Here is a 19,649-nt window from a genome sequence, read left to right as displayed (position 1 = left end):
GTCAACTCTCCATGATGTCAGTGACACCCCCACCAGAACAGCATCACATGAAGAAGCTGCTATAAAAGATGATACTGTGACAAGTTTATGCGAGGAAATAGTACTTATTTAGTTAGACATCTGTGTGATAAATTCTAACCACTCATCATAATTGTTTGCAAGCTACTGAGCTTTAAAGATAAAGTAAAAAAGTCAACTTGGCGAATGAAAATTTTCTCTTAAAGGAACTGCTCTGCATATTACAAACTCCACAGAACATTAAATCTTAAGATTGTTTTCACATCAAGAACATGATTTCAAACACAGCTTGTCCATAACAGAAGGTTTTCAGGCACTCTGATTATATCCAGATTTGTATATGTCTGAGAGATGAGCTTCGGGATAAATTATCTTTGAACAGGAATTGATTATCACAGAAAGTTTAGGTCACAGACATGACAGAGAGTTACCATGGTTACATCTCAAACATCCCTGATGAAGATGGTCTTGCCACAAACAACACTAATGACTTGAGGACACCCTGATTACAGAGGATGTTCTCATTTGCCATCGTGACAGGTCTGTAAGGACTAGAAGGTGAAGGTTGCATCATCAGTTCTTGTGGTGGAACTGTAAGTGACTCTGCTGAGTGCTATGGATCTCACCACCTTGTTACACATGCAGACGGACATGCAGACATATGGAAGTACTTACAGGAAGTCCAATGGACCCTGCATCACCCTTCTGCCCTTGCTGTCCCTGTGGCGATAGGTCACACACTGAGTTACGGGTCACATGATGACTGGTCAGATAATAGCTCATGTGACAGGTCAAAGGTCATACATTATAAAACACATCATAACATTACAGTAATTCAGTGATTAATAAACAGTTGGTCGATAAAGCAGTCAGCTGATACATGAGAAACGTCAGTGGGCATTGTGTGGCATCACATGGGGACACTGCTGTCGATATATATCCCCCGTACCACAGACAGCTTCTGACAGGCTTAACATCTTCGGTCACTGGGTCCCTGATCTAGAGGTCTGTGCTTCATATTCCTTGTTGGGCATCAGAAATTTTATAGTTGTTGCAATCAGATCTATCGCGTGAGAGAGTGAATGAGTGACTTTAGTTTTACACCGAACTGAGCAATATTCCAGCTACATGTATATGGTGGTGGTCTGCAAATAATCAAGGATGGACCAGACAATCCAGTGATCAACAGCAGGAGCATCAATTTGCACAACTGGGAATCGATGACATGTGTGAACCAAGTCAACAAGCCTGACCACCCGATTACCTCTTATGACAAGCATAGTCACCTTTTAAGGAAAGCATGGGATGCTGAAGGCCTATTCTACACTGGATCTTCATGGGTCGCAGGCCTAGCAAACCATACAGGGCCATATATAATCCATCAGGTCAAAGAGGTCCAAAGTACCCATCAGGGCCAACAGACCCATCAGGTTTAGCACGCAAGGATGACAGGATTACAGGGTTACAGGCAGGTGGTTACAGACGCATCATGCAGGCACCTTGGCCATGTCACAAGAGATGGAGCATGCTGATGGACCTGAGGATGAAGCATGGTGTTGGGGTAGGGGTGAAGGGGTAATGGGATGGGGGTCAGGTGATATAGCATTCACATGGCAGTAGCTAGAGAGAGGTTTTTGAAGAATTTATGTTCTAAAGTTAAAAAAGTTGTTTAACAAACTATCATTAAAACTTTGACACAGTTCACTATTTGTTACGAGGGAGGAGTGCAAACAGCCAGGTGTGCAAGTAAGGATGGAGACAGCACAGCACAGGTAAAAGTTATTCAATCACAAGTACTTTGTCTCTGTACTTGTGCATGTGCTTCAGGTACACTTGATTGTATGTTTATGTGTGCTGTAGACAGCTAATGAAATGTTTTGAAAGTCAAAAGAAACTGTGACATGCTATGCAGCAATAACATTGCAGCACATCTTCCATGAGATAGATACTGTCTGTTGTTGTCAAGTTCCCCTACAGTTGAAACCTAGTGGTGCTTGAATTGAGAACACGCTATAAATCTGCTGAAAGTGTGTAAAGGTGATGGTGGAAAGAAACGTGTAGTTCAGGCAAGAGTAATACAAATAACTATATGATCTGAGCTGACACCAAAAGTACAAACTAGACTAACACCAGGAGGGGCAAGTGAACACAGGGAAGGGTGGGAACAAACATTCCTGAAGGTCAGGCACAACAATCAGACTTACTGCTTCGCCTTTTGGTCCCACTGGTCCAATATTACCCTGACAATTGTAGAACAAATCACACTTGATGAATGAAGGAGATGGTGAGAAAGAGGTTTCTGGTATCAAGGTAGTAGAGAAAGAGGTATCTGGTATCATGACAGTCCCAGATTGTCACAAGCATCACATGCAGATGCATGCAATTACTGATATTTATTCATTTCAAACAAAACTATCCCAAATATGTTTAGGAATGTACTTCATAACACACCATGAGGAGTAATAATCTTTTGAGATAGATAGTGTACATTCTGCATGGTCTCTACACCAGCTACATCTATCAAGGGCAGGCATTATGAGCAAAAAGGATTGACAGTTGCTATGCCTGGTGAGCATTCATGTAGAGACCGACACTGCCAGAACCCAGAGACGAATTATCCAGTTTATGAGATCTCCATGTTATGATAAACACCTCGCAGACATGTGTCACCAGTGGCCAGTACTGGGCCCTGATTGGCTGACATATTTAATCATCTAATCAAAGTATTCTTTCAGGACTGAAACAGGTGGGCAGTATCACAAATATTCTATGAGCCATGTCTAGGACTTACAAAACTCGCTTTCCCTGAGTTTACGGAAGAAACCTTCTGTTCCAGCTGAAGGTCAGTGGTAATCGATAACTGTGTTCTGTATTGAACCAACTTTATGGATAACAACTTCTTGTATTTCATGAGTGCAACATTCAAATGCATATTCCGTACTATATGTAGAGGCCACAAAATGTCTGAGTCCCGTGCTGGGATTTGAACAATGGATCTTCTGATCTGAAGTCGGACGCCTTGTTCACATGACCAAAGAGGTTAACCCCGTCAGCAAGCTGACAAGGTACGGATGTCATCTGTGGGATGACTCCACGCCCTGCTACACTGACAAGGTACGGATGTCATCTGTGGGATGACTCCACGCCCTGCTACACTGACAAGGTACGGATGTCATCTGTGGGATGACTCCACGCCCTGCTACACTGACAAGGTACGGATGTCATCTGTGGGATGACTCCACGCCCTGCTACACTGACAAGGTAAGGATGTCATCTGTGGGATGACTCCACGCCCTGCTACATATGCATATAAGTTGTTATCTATAAAGTTTGTTCAGCATTGTACTTCTAAAATGCCACTTAAAGAAACTGCGTCCAGTTGATATGTTATAGAAGGCATGATGTTATTGTTTGGCTTACAGATTTTAAATACACTGTACATAGATGAAAATAAATTTATGCGAAGTTAAAGACAAGAGAGTGTCATCAATTCCAAACTGACGTCACGGTGGTAGATGACTGCAGGGTGTGATCATATAGAGACATGATTTAGTCGATAATCAAGGGTGATCTGTACTAGATGTCCTGGTGCAGGACCTGAGAGATGTCTAGTCTGTACATGCTTGAGGAGATAGGTAGAGGAACCCCAGATTACCTTTATACCTGGTGGCCCCTGCAGTCCCATTGGTCCCTGAAGACAACAACATCTCTCATCATTGAACACAATAAGCATCAACAAAGGTCCTGGCAACCTCTGCAGTATTCTGTCACAAGGAAAACACATTTATCATAAATAGTTATGTTCTGTAAATTCCAGTTGTGGCCATTGAACAATGACGTATTACACCTCGTTACACTGAATTCCTGACTAAACCCATGCATGCGTTACAGGAGGTGGCTAGCCCCCAGTAACCAGCTATGTTGACCAGCATGCACTCATGCAGAGTCTTACCATTGGCCCGGGAGGTCCTGGCGGTCCAGGGAGCTGCAACAGGATGGCAGTGTCATCAGGGAACAAGTTGATGGCAGGGAGGGAGGACATGGTACATATTCAGGGGACATGGTATAAATACAGGGGACAATGTAAAGATTCAGGGACAGGGGACAGATTCAGGTAACGTAGTACAGATGTAACAGACACGGTACAGATTCAAGGGACTTGGGACACATAAAACAGACATGGGGCAGATTCAGAGGACATGGTACAGATTCAGGGGACAGGGTACAGATTCAGGGGACAGGGTACAGATTCAGTGAACATGGTACAGATTCTGGGGACAGGGAAAAAATTCATGGGATATGTTACAGATTCAATGGACAGGGGACAGATACAAGAGTCAAGGTACAGATTCAGGGGACACGTTACAGATTCAATGGAAGGGGACAGATACAAGAGTCAAGGTACAGATTCAGGGGACTTGGGACACATATAACAGACAGGTACAGATTCAGGGGACATGTTGCAGACTGAGAAGACATGGTCCAGATGTAACACATAGAGAGGAGATTCAAAAGGGATTTCATAATCACAGAAGAGACTGACATATAGGATGGAATATGTTCCAGTCAGAAGAGACACAGGTCCCAGTACAGAACTGTTTATAATCTCCACCAGGGCAATACCACAGCAATAAAATACAACAACATATGTTTTGTCAGGTGCCATCCTTGTGTACAGTCAAGCACCACCATCAGAGCTAACCTCACCACCTACATACAGGAGTCGGAACAAGTGTCACTGTCACGTCAGTCATGCACCATCGTCATTGTCAGTCTCACCATCTACATACAAGGGTTAGAATGAGTGTCACTGTTACATTGGAATGCACATTTAATGGAAGGATTATAATATAACATCACATTGGTTTAATAAGATCAGAGACCACCATAGACAACTCAAACTGCATCAACTTACCCCTTCACCACTGCCAACAACGCCTTCAACCATTCCTGGTTCTCCCTGAGCCAGACAACACATTGGTTATGACATGGTGGCAAATATGGGCTATATACAACAGATAATTCCTTAACACTAGCATAATCCTAATGGCTGGTTACTGATACAATTTCTTTTGACAAGCAATAACCGTGGAAAGCACTACTACTTCCTTCAACTGATACTTCCTCAAATGTATAGATACATGACAACAGTGTTGTATCTACTTAATGTATCTACTAGTGTTACATGGTGTAATAATATTTAGTATCTGTAAATATAAGATAAGTACGAGAACCAAAATGTCTCCCTGTGTAATAACCTGTATTTTGTAAAAGTGTCACATCAACGTAATAACCAACACCACTGAACCATACAACATGCTTCATAGTTGAAGTACTTGACGATTTCCTTTCCCGGCTCTAACCAGTGTAAAGTCATGCATAGATTCAACCTTGACGAAGAAAGAAAGTAAACCATCCATGCTTGTCATTTTCCCAGCTAGTTTAGCCTGCTGCTGATCCCACCACCAAACAATGTCATTGATCGAGTGTATGGCAACACTTGGGATTTGTATTTATATAGAAAGGAGAATTTACCCCTGGAACACCAGGAGGTGTAGGCCTAGGTGTTCCTCAAATGATCAGTATAGGATTAGCTCATCACCATACTGTGACAAAGTCAGCTACACATGGTGCCAGTTGTCAGTTAATGTTGCACAAATAATGTGCTCAATAATATGTGGACTGACCCGCAAATACACATCAGTGTTGCTCATGACCATATATAGGATGAGGAAATTGTTTTGGGGTCATGCACGTGTCATGCCCTCTGGCACCCTCTGGCACCCTCTGGCACGGCAGCATATCCACTCTGCTGGCGAAAAAGCTGCTACAGTTATTGGGAGCATATACATTGTATTTCAAGATTTTAGAATGACGTATGGCATAGTAGCTAGGAAGACAACATTTTCCCGAGTGGGAGCTGCGATCTTACCCGTGTCCTTGGTGGAGGCATGGCATGTTAAAAACATATTAAATTAAAGTATTTCAAAGCATACACATATTTCGGTATCTCAGTTCCTGCCATCATGCAGTTAGTTTCATCAGTTACAACTCAGTTGCACATTCAGTCTCTACTGATTGGATTAATCATAGAGTGGACATGGTTCTTGTACTCAAAGGTTCCTCTCTACCTGCAATTGTGTTCAAAACTGCACGTCAGACTTAGACACTATTAACTCCATGCCATGCAGTTTTCCTTAACGCTCTCAACCACTCTTTATCAATATTAACCATATCAACACCATGCAAATTGTTTGTAATATGGTTTTTTTCTCTCTCATTTTGTATCATTCAAAATTTATCATATTAAACCCATGCAAATTTGTCTGTTGTGATTGTTACTGTTTCCTTTTTATGTCCAAATGTTGAGGATTCTGTGTAAACACTGCCCAATGTTGGGGGTCATGCAGACAGACATGCTAGACACAGTGATGTAACTTACAGGTGGCCCAGGTAGGCCGGGGGGTCCAATCATCCCAGGTAAACCGCTGGGTCCCTTCTCACCAGGTTCCCCCTTCAGTCCTGGCTCTCCCTATACCGGTCAGACAAACAGGTCAGTGACCACGGGTCATCCCTTCACTGTTACAGTGTGACACAAAACTAAAGTGCAACACTGTAATAACAATTACAATGTAAGACTGTCAATGTACCAGTAATGATGTAACATTGTGTAATTGTACCAGTAATGATGTAACATTGTGTAATTGTACCAGTAATGATGTAACATTGTGTAATTGTACCAGTAATGATGTAACATTGTGTAATTGTACCAGTAATGATGTAGCATTGTGTAATTGTACCAGTAATGATGTAGCATTGTGTAATTGTACCAGTAATGATGTAACATTGTGTAATTGTACCAGTAATGATGTAACATTGTGTAATTGTACCAGTAATGATGTAGCATTGTGTAATTGTACCAGTAATGATGTAGCATTGTGTAATTACAGCAGCGATGATTAACATTGTGCAAATGTACCCAGTAAAAATGTGACCTTGTATTATAGTGTCGGTAACAAAGTAAGAGTAGTTGCGTGTACCAGTAACAATCTTACACTAAGTAATCTGACACTGTTGTGGCTGACCTAAAGATACATACAGTACATGATGCTCTGTTCTCAAAGGAGATAATCTTCCTGTATATGCCACTAGATTCTACAATAGTACACTGTCTAGGAAACATTTTAAACACAATTTTCATGTTCAAAATTACCTTTGTTCACCCAGCAGTGAATGGGTACACAATGGGATGAGATGGTCATATGACTTTTAGCCTTCATCATCAGATTGGGCTAACAGATGTAATATAGATATGTCTGTACTTAACACTTAGTTTGCCCCTATTGCCATGGAGTATCCTAGAGTTGGATGTTACCATATCCTGAAAATTTCAGTGAAATAACCTAACATGGGTGTCACACAATTTACCTATGTGTGAAATTGACCCTTGTACTTCAGTCTGAAGAGTTAATACTAACCACTTGGCCATCCTCTGTTGGCTAAGGACAACACACAATGTGCATCACTCAGTGCAAAAGAGTTGTGCCCCTTAGATGACAGGATCTGCTGGTCATGAGTGTGAATCCAAGATTCTAATACTTAGGTTCTCACTACCTAATTGCCTGCATGACTTGTGTGTCCCTCCGACATCCAGCTGAGACACCATAATACAACTGAAATACTGTTCAAACTGGTGATCAGCTCACTCACTCAGTACATAGTAGGTGCAGTGGGCTTTGGGAAAATGCTATAACAAAGTGAGAGTCTTACATCCAATCATTCACAGTGACATGGAGGTGTGGTGAATTCTCTATAACAGCTGCTTGCAACACAGTGACACAGCCAAGTGACAGACAGGACTACAAGCTGCATCTAGGCTACACTACAGAAGGTATCTGGACACATGCACACCAGCTTCTCCATACCATCCCTGGCAAGTGTTGGCATGTAAATCTTCCTACACCAATCACATGACAATATGAATTAATACATATTCATATAAATGTCACTTGCTTGACGAGATGTGGGCAGATCTCTCTACATCTAGAGAGATAGGAAAAAATGTTTGTTCTTAGAACTTGTGTTTACACAATGTAAGCTCATTTCTACTTCCACAAACACATGATATTCATATTACTGATAAGATGCTGATTCTACAAAATAAGATGATTACTGGATAAAATACTGACATAACTGGATAAGACTCTGACATTTCTGGATAAGATACTGACATTTCTGGATAAGATGCTGACATTTATGGATAAGATGCAATAACACTTGCTGGAACAGTCTGTACAAATATCCCTGACTTCACATGTAAGCAAGATTCAACATGACCGATGTACCGGTGTAACTCACAGGTGGGCCAACAGATCCCTTTCCTCCATCGATCCCGTTCCGCCCTGGCATTCCCGCGTGTCCTTTTACTCCCTGTTACATGGACAATCAATGTTATTGCTCATAACTCTTCACAGACAGTAACAACAACCACTCCATTGCTGGCTGAGGTCTTCATGGGAGTCACAGTCACCGTGTTAATGATTGATGAGGAAAATCTTACAGCTCCTACAGGTGGCCCAGACTCTCTAGGATACATGTGGAGACTGATGGAGCGAAGAGGTGGAGTCAATTATAGTTATAGTTGTTTCCCACCATGTCTACTGTTACATGTACAAATAGTCATCTTTCAGAATGCTGCCCTTATATCTCTTTATTTACCAGGCTTTAGCAAAAATCATCGATGGTGGCCAAAATGAAATAAAAGCAATATTTCTGAAAATTTGTTTTTGTCTGTGATACATAAAAGAGAAACAAACAGCACTTCTTCATAAGCAGGAAATATTTTGAAACCCAAATGCTTAATAACTTTTGATGTGTCATGACCTTGTTTAGAAAAGTTAAGTTTATGTTATATACGCAATACAAAATCTTTCTGGAAAAAAATAGTAAAAATATTTACTATCTTCCTCACACTAGAGGAATGGCTTTGACTTACAAGTCAGCTCCGGTCCACCTTTCTGACCTCTAACAGTCTACCACTAGCTGGCTACAGAACTAGGACTGTCACTGTACTGAGCACATGCTTCACTTGTTATTTACTCACTCTAGTAGTCTGAATCTATACCTTCATGTACACTAGTCATGACATGATCATGGGTGGAATCAAGAAAACCCTCTTACAACACACAACAGATGACACAAGACAGAGAGCATGCACAGGACATCAATGGTCCTCCTTGACAACATATTCTGACACTGTGCAGTGCCTAAAACAGAGGAACGATGAGGTTTTTCATGTGACTTGGTGGCAACTTAACAAAACAGTCAATACGGTAGAGTGACACATTGAGGTGCTTGGACCAGCAGCATCATGCAACATTTCCTCTACAAACACGATGTAACAATACCTACCTGTTGCCCTGGAAGCCCAAATGAACCCTTCTCACCCTGGGGGCCCTGGTCACCCGGTGGCCCCTGGGGGCCAGGGAAGCCAAACCTTCCCAGCATGCCCTTCTCCCCTCGATGTCCCCTTCTGCCCTAGAGGAGCAACACACACACAACACATGAACATTGAGGTGACCACCATAGCAGGGCAGACAGTGCATAGTCATAGGAAGATAGGGAAAAAGAAGCTTGTTGGCAGCAAGAGTCATTTCTTGGGAAGCGGTATTATCATCATACACTATTGCTATTGCTATGATCTGTGGGCTTCTTATCTGTTCACATAGCAACTTTGGTTACTTTACTTCCAATAGAAAAAAAATGTTTGTACTGATAAAATGGAATCCAGTTCTACCATGCAAGAACAACAACATTATCTGAGTTAGACCAGCCTTCAGTGAGTACTTACATGGACTATCAGTGCTATATGTGAGATACTACCACCCAAAACACACCAGTCATGCTGATTCATATCCCCATGCTGGTATAAGATATATACAACATGTCCACTATGGTTTATACACTCAAGTGTACTGGCACCGATGGTCTAGATGTACTAGGACTATTGGTCCATATTTACTGGCACCAATGGTCTAGATGTAATGGCATGCTTATGGAATGTGTTGATTCATTTAGTAACAGCTGCAAGAGCTGGTCTAGGATACAATGATTCACATCACTCATCAAACAGCCTACCTGTAAACTTCACCAACTTCATCACATGTTAGTTAGAAGCCACTGTACCCACTATAATACCTGATCATGCTGATTAAAGACAGAGATATCTCACAACCTATACAGGGTTATTGTACAACCTAGCAGTGATTAATGTATTTACACCATGAGAAGTGCAGATGAAGATACGAGAAGTACACACCAGCAGGAATTGAAGCTACAGTTGGGAAGGGGAAATCACAAAAACAGAAACCTAAAACTACTTAGCAAAGATTGTTCTAAACATCTGCATATATTATACTTTATCTGGCAAACATCATCAGTTGTTGCCAGTCATATTGTTTCTATAATCTATAATGTTAGCTGACATCTATGACTGTGACGGTGATTATCTTATTGGATCCCTGAGGGAACTGCTCCCATCACTGGCCACAAGCATACATAGTGTAGATATTAACTACTCCATGGGTCAGTTTGGACATGGTCTTTCGTCAATGCAAACAGTATCACAATTGTCAAAAATGAGAAGTCCCTGTGATAATGAATCTGCTGTCCATCAGTATATATATTCTGTAAACAAACGAATACTTTCCAGCTCTGTTTATACACCTCCTGGTTGTTAGCAGGAGGGACATTCTATAGCTGTGTAAGATGACAGACAGTGATGTAGATAGCAGGTTTTGGATCTGTATACATCCTAGCAATAACTTAAGTGGCCATTCTCATGCTATGTTTATATGTCTGACAACAGTCAGATAGTCAGAGTGATCTGTAAACATTACAGTAATGTCCATATTTAATAGAGATCTGGAAGTGAAAGTTATATGAATATATAGAGCCTACTTTGTCAAGCAATCTGTATCCATATATGGTCACACGATATCAATATGGCATATGTAGTATAGTGATATCAGTGATATACAGATATAGGGATATACACAACCTACATTAATACTGACTGGAGATATTACTATCTATTGGAGGTGTGACACTGAGTAGTATGGGTGATATGTAATACTGAGTAGGATATTTTGATATAACCTACTGCTGTACTCCGGGCTGGGGACAGGAAGTGAACTATGAGTGTTGCTTCATGCAGACTCTACGAAGACACACACAGTTTGTAGATGAAGAGGCACATCTCCAAGATGGCTGACATGCAACTGAGAACAGGGGCATGCACACCAAGACAACATGTGCTGGCAGATATGGTATTTACCCGTTTCCCCCGCTTTCCCCTATCCCCCTTTGCTCCGACAGGACCTGGAGCGCCAGGAAGACCGATCTGACCCTAGGGAGAAAACACACATATCATGAACAACTTCAACACCATCTGCCGTCTGTGACTCATGCAGTCGCACATGCAGTATTGTATTGAACTGCATTACAGTGATGAACTACTGTGCTGCCTTGTCATAAAGACCCTGCAATAGCGAGGATGGATGAGACACTGTGTCTCGACAGGAGTATAGAGCATGTATAGATAGTTGTGTGTGGTGATGGTGGTTTCCATAGAGATGATGACATCACTGGCACCTGTCTGAAACATAGAGAATCATGCATGTCGCATACGTCATCATTAGTAAACATATCCACACGTATACAATGCAAACATGCTCAGCTTTGACAATCATCTTCTCAAAACATAGTTTAAAATAACATAAATATTTACATGACACAACTTTTACATCGTAAACAACATGCTATAGGCAAATATGATTAGATGTGTTATGAGATTACAGCATATAAAATAGTCAATGCAAGGTAGTGAGAATTTCTTAATTAGGAAAATACAGGAATTAGCGAGTGTACATTTGTTGATCATTTCCTACTGGAAAACTACAGTAGCAGCTTGAAGGGAATTATTTCACGGCATCACAGTTGAGAAGAGGATCATGAGCTCTGGACAGAAAGCGACCCAAAGCATGGAGACGCCCAGGTGCTCAGGATACGTGATCAGGTACAGCATCTAGTACCCATGTCATCAGGTACAGCATCTAGTACTCATGTCATCAGGTACGGCATCTCGTACCCATGTCATCAGGTACAGCATCTAGTACCCATGTCATCAGGTACAGCATCTAGTACTCATGTCATCAGGTACGGCATCTCGTACTCATGTCATCAGGTACGGCATCTAGTACTCATGTCATCAGGTACAGCATCTAGTACTCATGTCATCAGGTACGGCATCTCATACCCATGTCATCAGGTACAGCATCTAGTACTCATGTCATCAGGTACAGCATCTAGTACTCATGTCATCAGGTACGGCATCTCGTACCATGTCATCAGGTACAGCATCTAGTACTCATGTCATCAGGTACGGCATCTCGTACCCACGTCATTAGGGGCAGCGTCTCAGCATAACTGGCAGAATGTCCCCAAGAACATCTACGTGATATAGTTTATAGCTAAAACTGCTTCATCAAATAAACATGAGGTGAAATCATTCATCAAGTAAACTCTACTACAACTACCTGTCCTGTGATGTTGTGAAATAATTCCCCACTCTTATATATCAGTTTCTAGTGATGTTATTTGATCTTCCATCACAGCTGTTCTGCATGGACAGCTAATGTTAGGTCAGTCCATGGACGGCATGATGTGAACAGACAGTATAACCTGAAATAAACCTTGACACTGTCGTGGTTTGGAAGGGTCAACTAAATACAGAGATGTGCCAACTAGGCAAGGGACTGGCTACACTTCTTTAGATTGTTGGGTTTACAGCTGGGCTCAAATTAGGCAAACAACATGTGTTAGAAAACAGCTGGATACGACAAATAACTTTCAACGTACAAGATATTGTCCACTACATTGTATACTGTCTCGGTGAAAGAATTCTCTGAAGGAATCAGGTGTCAAGGTACACTTACCCAAAACCTTCAAGCTAAGACAAATAGAACCACAAATGATGCTTTGATTATGACGGACTACAACTAGCACCAGTCTGTCACGCACCACATACAAGACGTGTGACCTTGAGCTAGAACGACCACAAGTCTCGTGTTTACAGTATGATGCCATAAAGTATTTAGATAGTATAAGATAGTATTACTAAGGTCACAACTCAGATACTGTACATGTGTACATATGTGCAGAACATGCATGCAAGGTTTGTATCAGCAACACCGGTTTTGATAGTGTCATTCAACACACCACAGTCACATGTCATTCAACACACCACAGTCACGTGTCATTCAACACCACAGTCACGTGTCATTCAACACACCACAGTCACATGTCATTCAACACCACACAATCATGTGACATACAACGCAGCACAGTCACGTGTCATTCAACACCACACAATCATGTGACATTCAACGCAGCACAGTCATGTGTCATACAGCCCCACACAGTGCATGTCATTCAACACCACTCATGTGTCAATCAGCACAAAACACTGCATGTGTCATTCAACACCACTCATGTGTCAGTCAGCACAACACACTGCATGTGTCATTCAACACCACTCATGTGTCAGTCAGCACAACACACTGCATGTGTCATTCAACACCACTCATGTGTCAATCAGCACAACACACTGCATGTGTCATTCAACACCATTCATGTGTCAATCAGCACAAAACACTGCATGTGTCATTCAACACTACACTCATGTGTCAGTCAGCACAACACACTGCATGTGTCACTTAACATGATGAAAATTAATGACTTAATATGTCAGAAACATTTCTCATTTCAACCATTTGGTTATAATATGGTACAATGGAGATGGTCTTTGATCTGGGTCAAGGGAATCAATGAACTTCATGAATAGGTGCACTAAATCACAGCAAATTAATGTGTAAGCAATCTTTGGCACATGTCTATATGTGTAGCTGTCAGGTGGAATATCTGAAACCCTGTGTATCAGCCTACAGATGATCCATGAGCAGTGGATGAACACTGACTGGACATCAAGAAGCTGCCGTCCATGAACCTGTTGTTACTGTAGATACAGGGTCAGTAAACTGTATGTAGAAGCAAGTACTTGACCATATAAGGAGGCCTTGGTTGATGAGTTACTATAGTAACCATCCAGTTAACCCTCACCCGTAACTGCAGCAAATGTTAGGCTAAATAACTCTACACAGCTACTGTACATAAGGGTACCTCTCTGTTGAGTAAGTGCCGGGGTTTGCGATTACGGAGTTTGTTTTTCTTTTTTTCTTTCAACGAAGATAACTTTGAGCCACCATGCTTGCCAGCTTTATGAGTTTTTGACAATCGTTCTCTGCGGTTGCGTCCACTTTTTTTCTTCACCTCCATGCGGCAGGTTCGTCCTCTCTTGATGATTGAGGAGGAACCATTAGTAAACGTTCTCCGAACATACATGTCAGCCTCCATGCTGTCGGGATACAGTACTCGCTTACAGTCTTTTCAAATATCACCCCCACCCCCCAACTCCCCCCGTGTTTACAACAGAAATACTGAACCTCAACCTGACAACATGTAGACGATGCATCAATCAGAATACTGTCTAACAGGTCAGCCATGATTTGGCCCCGGCTCTCTATGTCTGCAGAATCAGTGGAACCAATGGACTAGGTGGACATAACTTGCATGAGCAAACTCAGTTGTATACAAATTTAGTATGTTTCCATGGTAACTGCATAAGAGATCTGGAGCTGCATGGCCTTTCCCTTTTCTGACCTACATTTGCTGCAGTCATTACCCATGATCCTCCTTGCTGCAGTCAGCAGTGGCTGAAAGTGGCCATGCGGTGACCAAAATGGTCTTGTAGCGACCAAAGGAGGTCACAATTTGAGAGCACAGCCAAGGATGGGCTGTTTATAAACAGATATAACGAAATTTGAAATTTACAATTTTTGAAAATTTCGTTTCTGTTGCTGGTTTGTGACTGCAGCAAAGTAGTGTATGGACATGACAGACGGATCCTTATGTTGTTAAAGTTCAGTCTGTCACATATTTCATGCGTTATAACAAAAGCAGTGTTCACAATGAATGAACAACTTGTGAACCAGTGAAGCTGCCAATTCCTGCTCTGGAAGAGATTCTGGTAGATGTCCAGACTTCATCAATGAGTCCATGACGTTGTGACGAAGGTCATGACATGGGAAGGTCAAGGATGTTGTGCAGGTTACACGGATTGGTTATGAGGTCAGAACAATGATGAAATAAAAAAGGGCCATGAAGCAAACCAAAACACAGAACAACAAATGTGCATGCAGGCATGAGCTGAGTTAGAGCTGCATTCCCAGTGTTGGGCAATATTCAAGGTTAAATGACAGCAGCAGCGCTGGGGGAGTGGGTTGCTGGGCAACATAGCGCTCACCGTCTGACCAGGGGGTCCGGGGGGACCGGGGGGGCCAAGGATGAAGCCAGAGGGAAAGCTTCCGTCTGGATCATACCCACCCCCGCGTTCACCCTTATGTCCTCGCTTCCCCTGCAACACAATATGTTAGTAACTTCGTCAACGCAACATCATCAAAGCATGCAGTGAAGTTTGACCGGTTACAGACTTCAGGTAGTAGTATCAGTATTGGAAACGGAAGAACATGATGGCAGTGTTGGTAGCAGCAGGATTAGTTGTTACAGCCACTGTCTCAAATCTCCTAATCAGCATGTTCCTTGCTTTACACATGAGTGTTTCCTGACCACTGTCTACAGTGGTTAACATAACATGTTTTATCCCACATTCATTCCACATTGTGAACAACTGAGTTTGTGGATTGGTAAATCAGGTGATAAATAAACACAGCAGAGTTAGTTAAAGGCTACAAGTAGAAAGTGGTGAGTGGATTGGCATGGACAATATTGTCACTCACTCACTCACTCACTCAATCAAACACGTGCAGTATTAAAGTCGTGAATGACGTCTGAATGAAGTAAGAAACAATAGCTACCAAGGATTCCTGAGATACCAGCATTTAGTATTGTAGAGATGACAAGTAGGAACACAGTTTACTGTGGAGATAGTGTGACGGAGGTGATATAGTGACAGTGTCCAAGACTACTGTGGAGATAGTGTGACGGAGGTGATATAGTGACAGTGTCCAAGACTAAATGAATGTTTCATGTTGTGTTGTGCATGTGACTGTTAGACAGGGTTGTGAGCAGTGTTAATGAGAGGGAGGAGAACGATGGCCATGGCTGTCAATGTTGCTGGCACATGCAGGTATACTAGGAGAAGAGGGAGCTACACAGTCACAAAACTAACTCAGGGCATTGCTGAGATGGTTGACACAAGAAAGTCCCTCATTACTTGATCTGCCATTTCCAGCAAGAAGCTGGAACCACAACCATTGATGAGAGCCATCAATACATGTTTTACAGATTTTCTTGACATTTCTTATTTAATGTGAATTGTTGACAAAGTTCATTCAAGTCTAAAATGAAAATGTCTTCACAAGAGATGTCAAAAGAAACCCCAGACGCACCAAATCATCAACATTAATCAAACATTCATCATTGCAACATTTTCAGGTTCTTTCAGCTATGATAATTTCAGTAGAAGTTGTTCAGTAGAAAAAGGATCAATTCTTCTGTGATAACATGTCAGTTACTTATTAAGGTGTCGATGTCACGGAACCTGCCCTTCAACATGCATGAGTTTGTTTCCCTCATACACAGACGTGCGTCCATGCAGACTCCACATGCTATACATGGTAGCAGGGTCACAGTGCAGCGACACATGCAACCACTCACTTGGGGTCCTTCAGGACCTAAGTCTCCCTTGGGCCCCTGTATCCCCTGGGGACCCGGCTTTCCATTGAACGTGGTCAGTCCTGGCTTGCCCAACTCGCCCTTCGCGCCTTTCGACCCTAAGCGTCCGGGCATCCCCGGTAGGCCCATCTCCCCTTTTTCACCCTGTATTAGTACATGACAAGAGACAGTGCCAAGCAGGGTGGAGCACCATGTGTATCAAATAGCAGCTGTGCTCATAATAGGGAAAATGATGCAGCTTGTGTACACGACTGTGTGGTATTAGGCCCCCGAACCAAATGTTCTTTCTTGATCTTCCTTAAGCTTCAGTCGACAGGTATTGAGTGATGAACAGACCCATATATGTCCTTATTATATGTCTTTTATATGTTTGAAGCTTTCTTGTTATGGCTAAATGATCATTATCATCAAAGACATGACATCTGGACAAAATAGTTCACCAGCCTAATATCATGATGAGACTTTGGGGGATTATTAGAAAATATTACACATGATTAGAAGAGGAATCAGAAAATTATGACTGTATTATGACTATAGTCGTGTGCACAAGTATGGGTAGCTTCACTGCAGTCACACCATCCTCCACATGACTGTACCATGAGAGTAAACAAGAGGGAGTATAGTCGTTAGGACAGTAGCACAAGATGGAGGATACTTTGCGACTACAGTGAGGGGTTCCACTTAAGCAGGGTGCAGATATTGCGGATACAGAAATAATCGATATAATTTGTTTACAGGGTATATCCTCCATAACACTCAAGGGCATGATGGGAAATGTTTGACCCCCAACATGGACCCTGACTGGATGTCTCAGTCTTTTCAGTGACCTCCTGCTAGGGAACATCATTTGCTCTGGGCAGCGCAAAGCAAACATAGGGTAGCCATAAACAATGAGACAAGACACACTCAAAAGCTTACAAGGTATACTGAACAAGACAGTTATAATATTTTGCCATACGTATTCAGCTATCTCATGGTTATACCAAGAAGGGCTTTCTTCGTTAACCTCATACTTGAGGTAGATGGACATTGTTTTACTTAAAGAACATACTAACATCTCCTATAGCAGCAAATTTGTGATATTGTGGCTTTAAACTACCAAACGGCAGTGAAAAATGTAAAAACTGTATGTGCAGATACAGACGGACTTCAGCATCACTGGAAGTCATCTTACCGTTTTACAGTAAAGACACTTTGACACTGTAATGATGGACATAAAGACCCTCAATAATAATCATTGGGTGTGTTGTCCATTCAGTTCATTACTTCGGAGAACAGAAGTTTCAGTTTTGTTCTTTTGGTGTATTGGATTATTGGAAAATCAAAGGATTGCCTGCCTGAAGTATTTGAGGACTGGTTTAACTGCCTGGAATACTGGAGTATCTGATGGTTGCTTTAACTGCCTGGAATACTGGAGTATCTGACGGTTGCTTTAACTGCCTGGAATACTGGAGTATCTGACAGTTGCTTTAAATGCCTGGTGTATTGGTCAGCCTGCCAAGCACCAGTAGAAATATGGTTAATACTTACCGGTTCTCCTGGCATACCATCTTTTCCTGCTAAGCCCTGAAGAAAACATGCAAGTATGGACATCAAGTGCTAGCTGCATCATAGGTGCTGTAACGGCATGCGGCTCACATCACTGATACAACAGGGAAACCCAGTCCTTCAACAGAGAACCCACTCTCACACACGGAACCCACTCCTACAACAGGGAACCCACTCTCTCACAGTTAACCCACTCCTACAACAGAGAACCCAGTCTCACACACAGGGAACCCACTCACACAACAGGGAACCCACTCTCACACAGGGAACCCACTCACTCCTACAACAGAGAACCCACTCTCACAACAGGGAACCCACTCACTCCTACAACAGAGAACCCACTCTCAGAACAGGGGAACCCACTCCCACAACAGAGAACCCACTCACTCCTACAACAGAGAACCCACTCTCACAACAGGGAACCCACTCCTACAACAGGGAACCCACACTCACACAGGGAACCCACTCTCACAACAGAGAACCCACTCCCACAAGAGGGAACCCACTCCCACAACAAGGAACCTGCTCCTACAACAGGGAACCCACTCCCACAATGGGGCAGCCATATCCCCTGTATTTATCTAAGATTTTATCTAGGAGTTTATGGCTAACACCCTGGATATATTGATGAGTACATCCTGGTGAATGTATGGACTATAGAGGAGGCGATATACAGGCTACATGAAGCTAGCAACATGTATAAGCAGAAATAGCAACACAGTGACTGCACAAGAAGCTGACTGTCAGGGCATACACTGTCAGGGCATACACTGTCAGGGCATACACTGTCAGGGCATACACTGTCAGCAACTAAATACAGGAATATATGATCTCTACACTTCCTTTGCTCAACATGACGGATTGGTGAGTATATGATGAATTTAGGGCATGTGGCAGCTCCAGTATCTTGAAACCACATAACACACTTCAGTTACTATCTCCATAAATTGAACACAGAATAAAAGTTATATGTGTGATGGGCCACCACAAACTGGTGGGCTATCCAGCTACCACCTGAATGTGCTGTTTGTTGGAGCTATGCGCTGTGTGATTGCCATGTGGATGCTAGGAAGATATACTCACTGGAGGTCCAACTGGTCCTGGGGGGCCCTGCAACACACACAGTCAGGTCAATTCATTGTCAGGTCAACTCACACATGTCCAGGTCAGCTCACACATTGTCAGGTCAACCCACACATTGTCCTGTCACCTCAAACATTGTCAGGTCAACTGATACATTGCCAGGTCAGCTCACACATTGTCAGGGCAAC

At 42.4% G+C, this 19,649-nt stretch overlaps 2 protein-coding genes across 2 annotated transcripts in view; one reads left to right on the top strand and one right to left on the bottom strand.

The window, feature by feature from the left end:
• The window catches only part of LOC137283671 (cytochrome c oxidase subunit 6B1-like), a 292,498-nt gene that overhangs the window by 128,193 nt on the left and 144,656 nt on the right, over positions 1-19,649 (top strand). The window lies entirely within an intron of this gene.
• Positions 1-19,649, bottom strand: part of LOC137284243 (collagen alpha-1(XXIII) chain-like) — a 132,919-nt gene that overhangs the window by 29,952 nt on the left and 83,318 nt on the right. Inside the window, exons 10-21 of the mRNA XM_067815977.1 lie at positions 19,462-19,488; positions 18,361-18,396; positions 16,813-16,974; positions 11,354-11,425; positions 9,430-9,555; positions 8,377-8,448; positions 6,461-6,550; positions 4,934-4,978; positions 3,971-4,003; positions 3,674-3,709; positions 2,223-2,258; positions 694-738 (exon numbers count right to left, since the gene is read on the bottom strand). Of these exons, the coding sequence (XP_067672078.1) occupies positions 694-738; positions 2,223-2,258; positions 3,674-3,709; positions 3,971-4,003; positions 4,934-4,978; positions 6,461-6,550; positions 8,377-8,448; positions 9,430-9,555; positions 11,354-11,425; positions 16,813-16,974; positions 18,361-18,396; positions 19,462-19,488 (780 nt within the window). The remainder of the gene's footprint in view (positions 1-693; positions 739-2,222; positions 2,259-3,673; positions 3,710-3,970; positions 4,004-4,933; positions 4,979-6,460; positions 6,551-8,376; positions 8,449-9,429; positions 9,556-11,353; positions 11,426-16,812; positions 16,975-18,360; positions 18,397-19,461; positions 19,489-19,649) is intronic.

This window comes from Haliotis asinina, chromosome 5 (genome assembly GCF_037392515.1).
Source record: "Haliotis asinina isolate JCU_RB_2024 chromosome 5, JCU_Hal_asi_v2, whole genome shotgun sequence".
NCBI lineage: Eukaryota > Metazoa > Mollusca > Gastropoda > Lepetellida > Haliotidae > Haliotis > Haliotis asinina.
The sequence above is the reverse complement of the archived record's forward strand: the minus strand, read 5'-3'. Positions and strand labels throughout refer to the sequence as shown.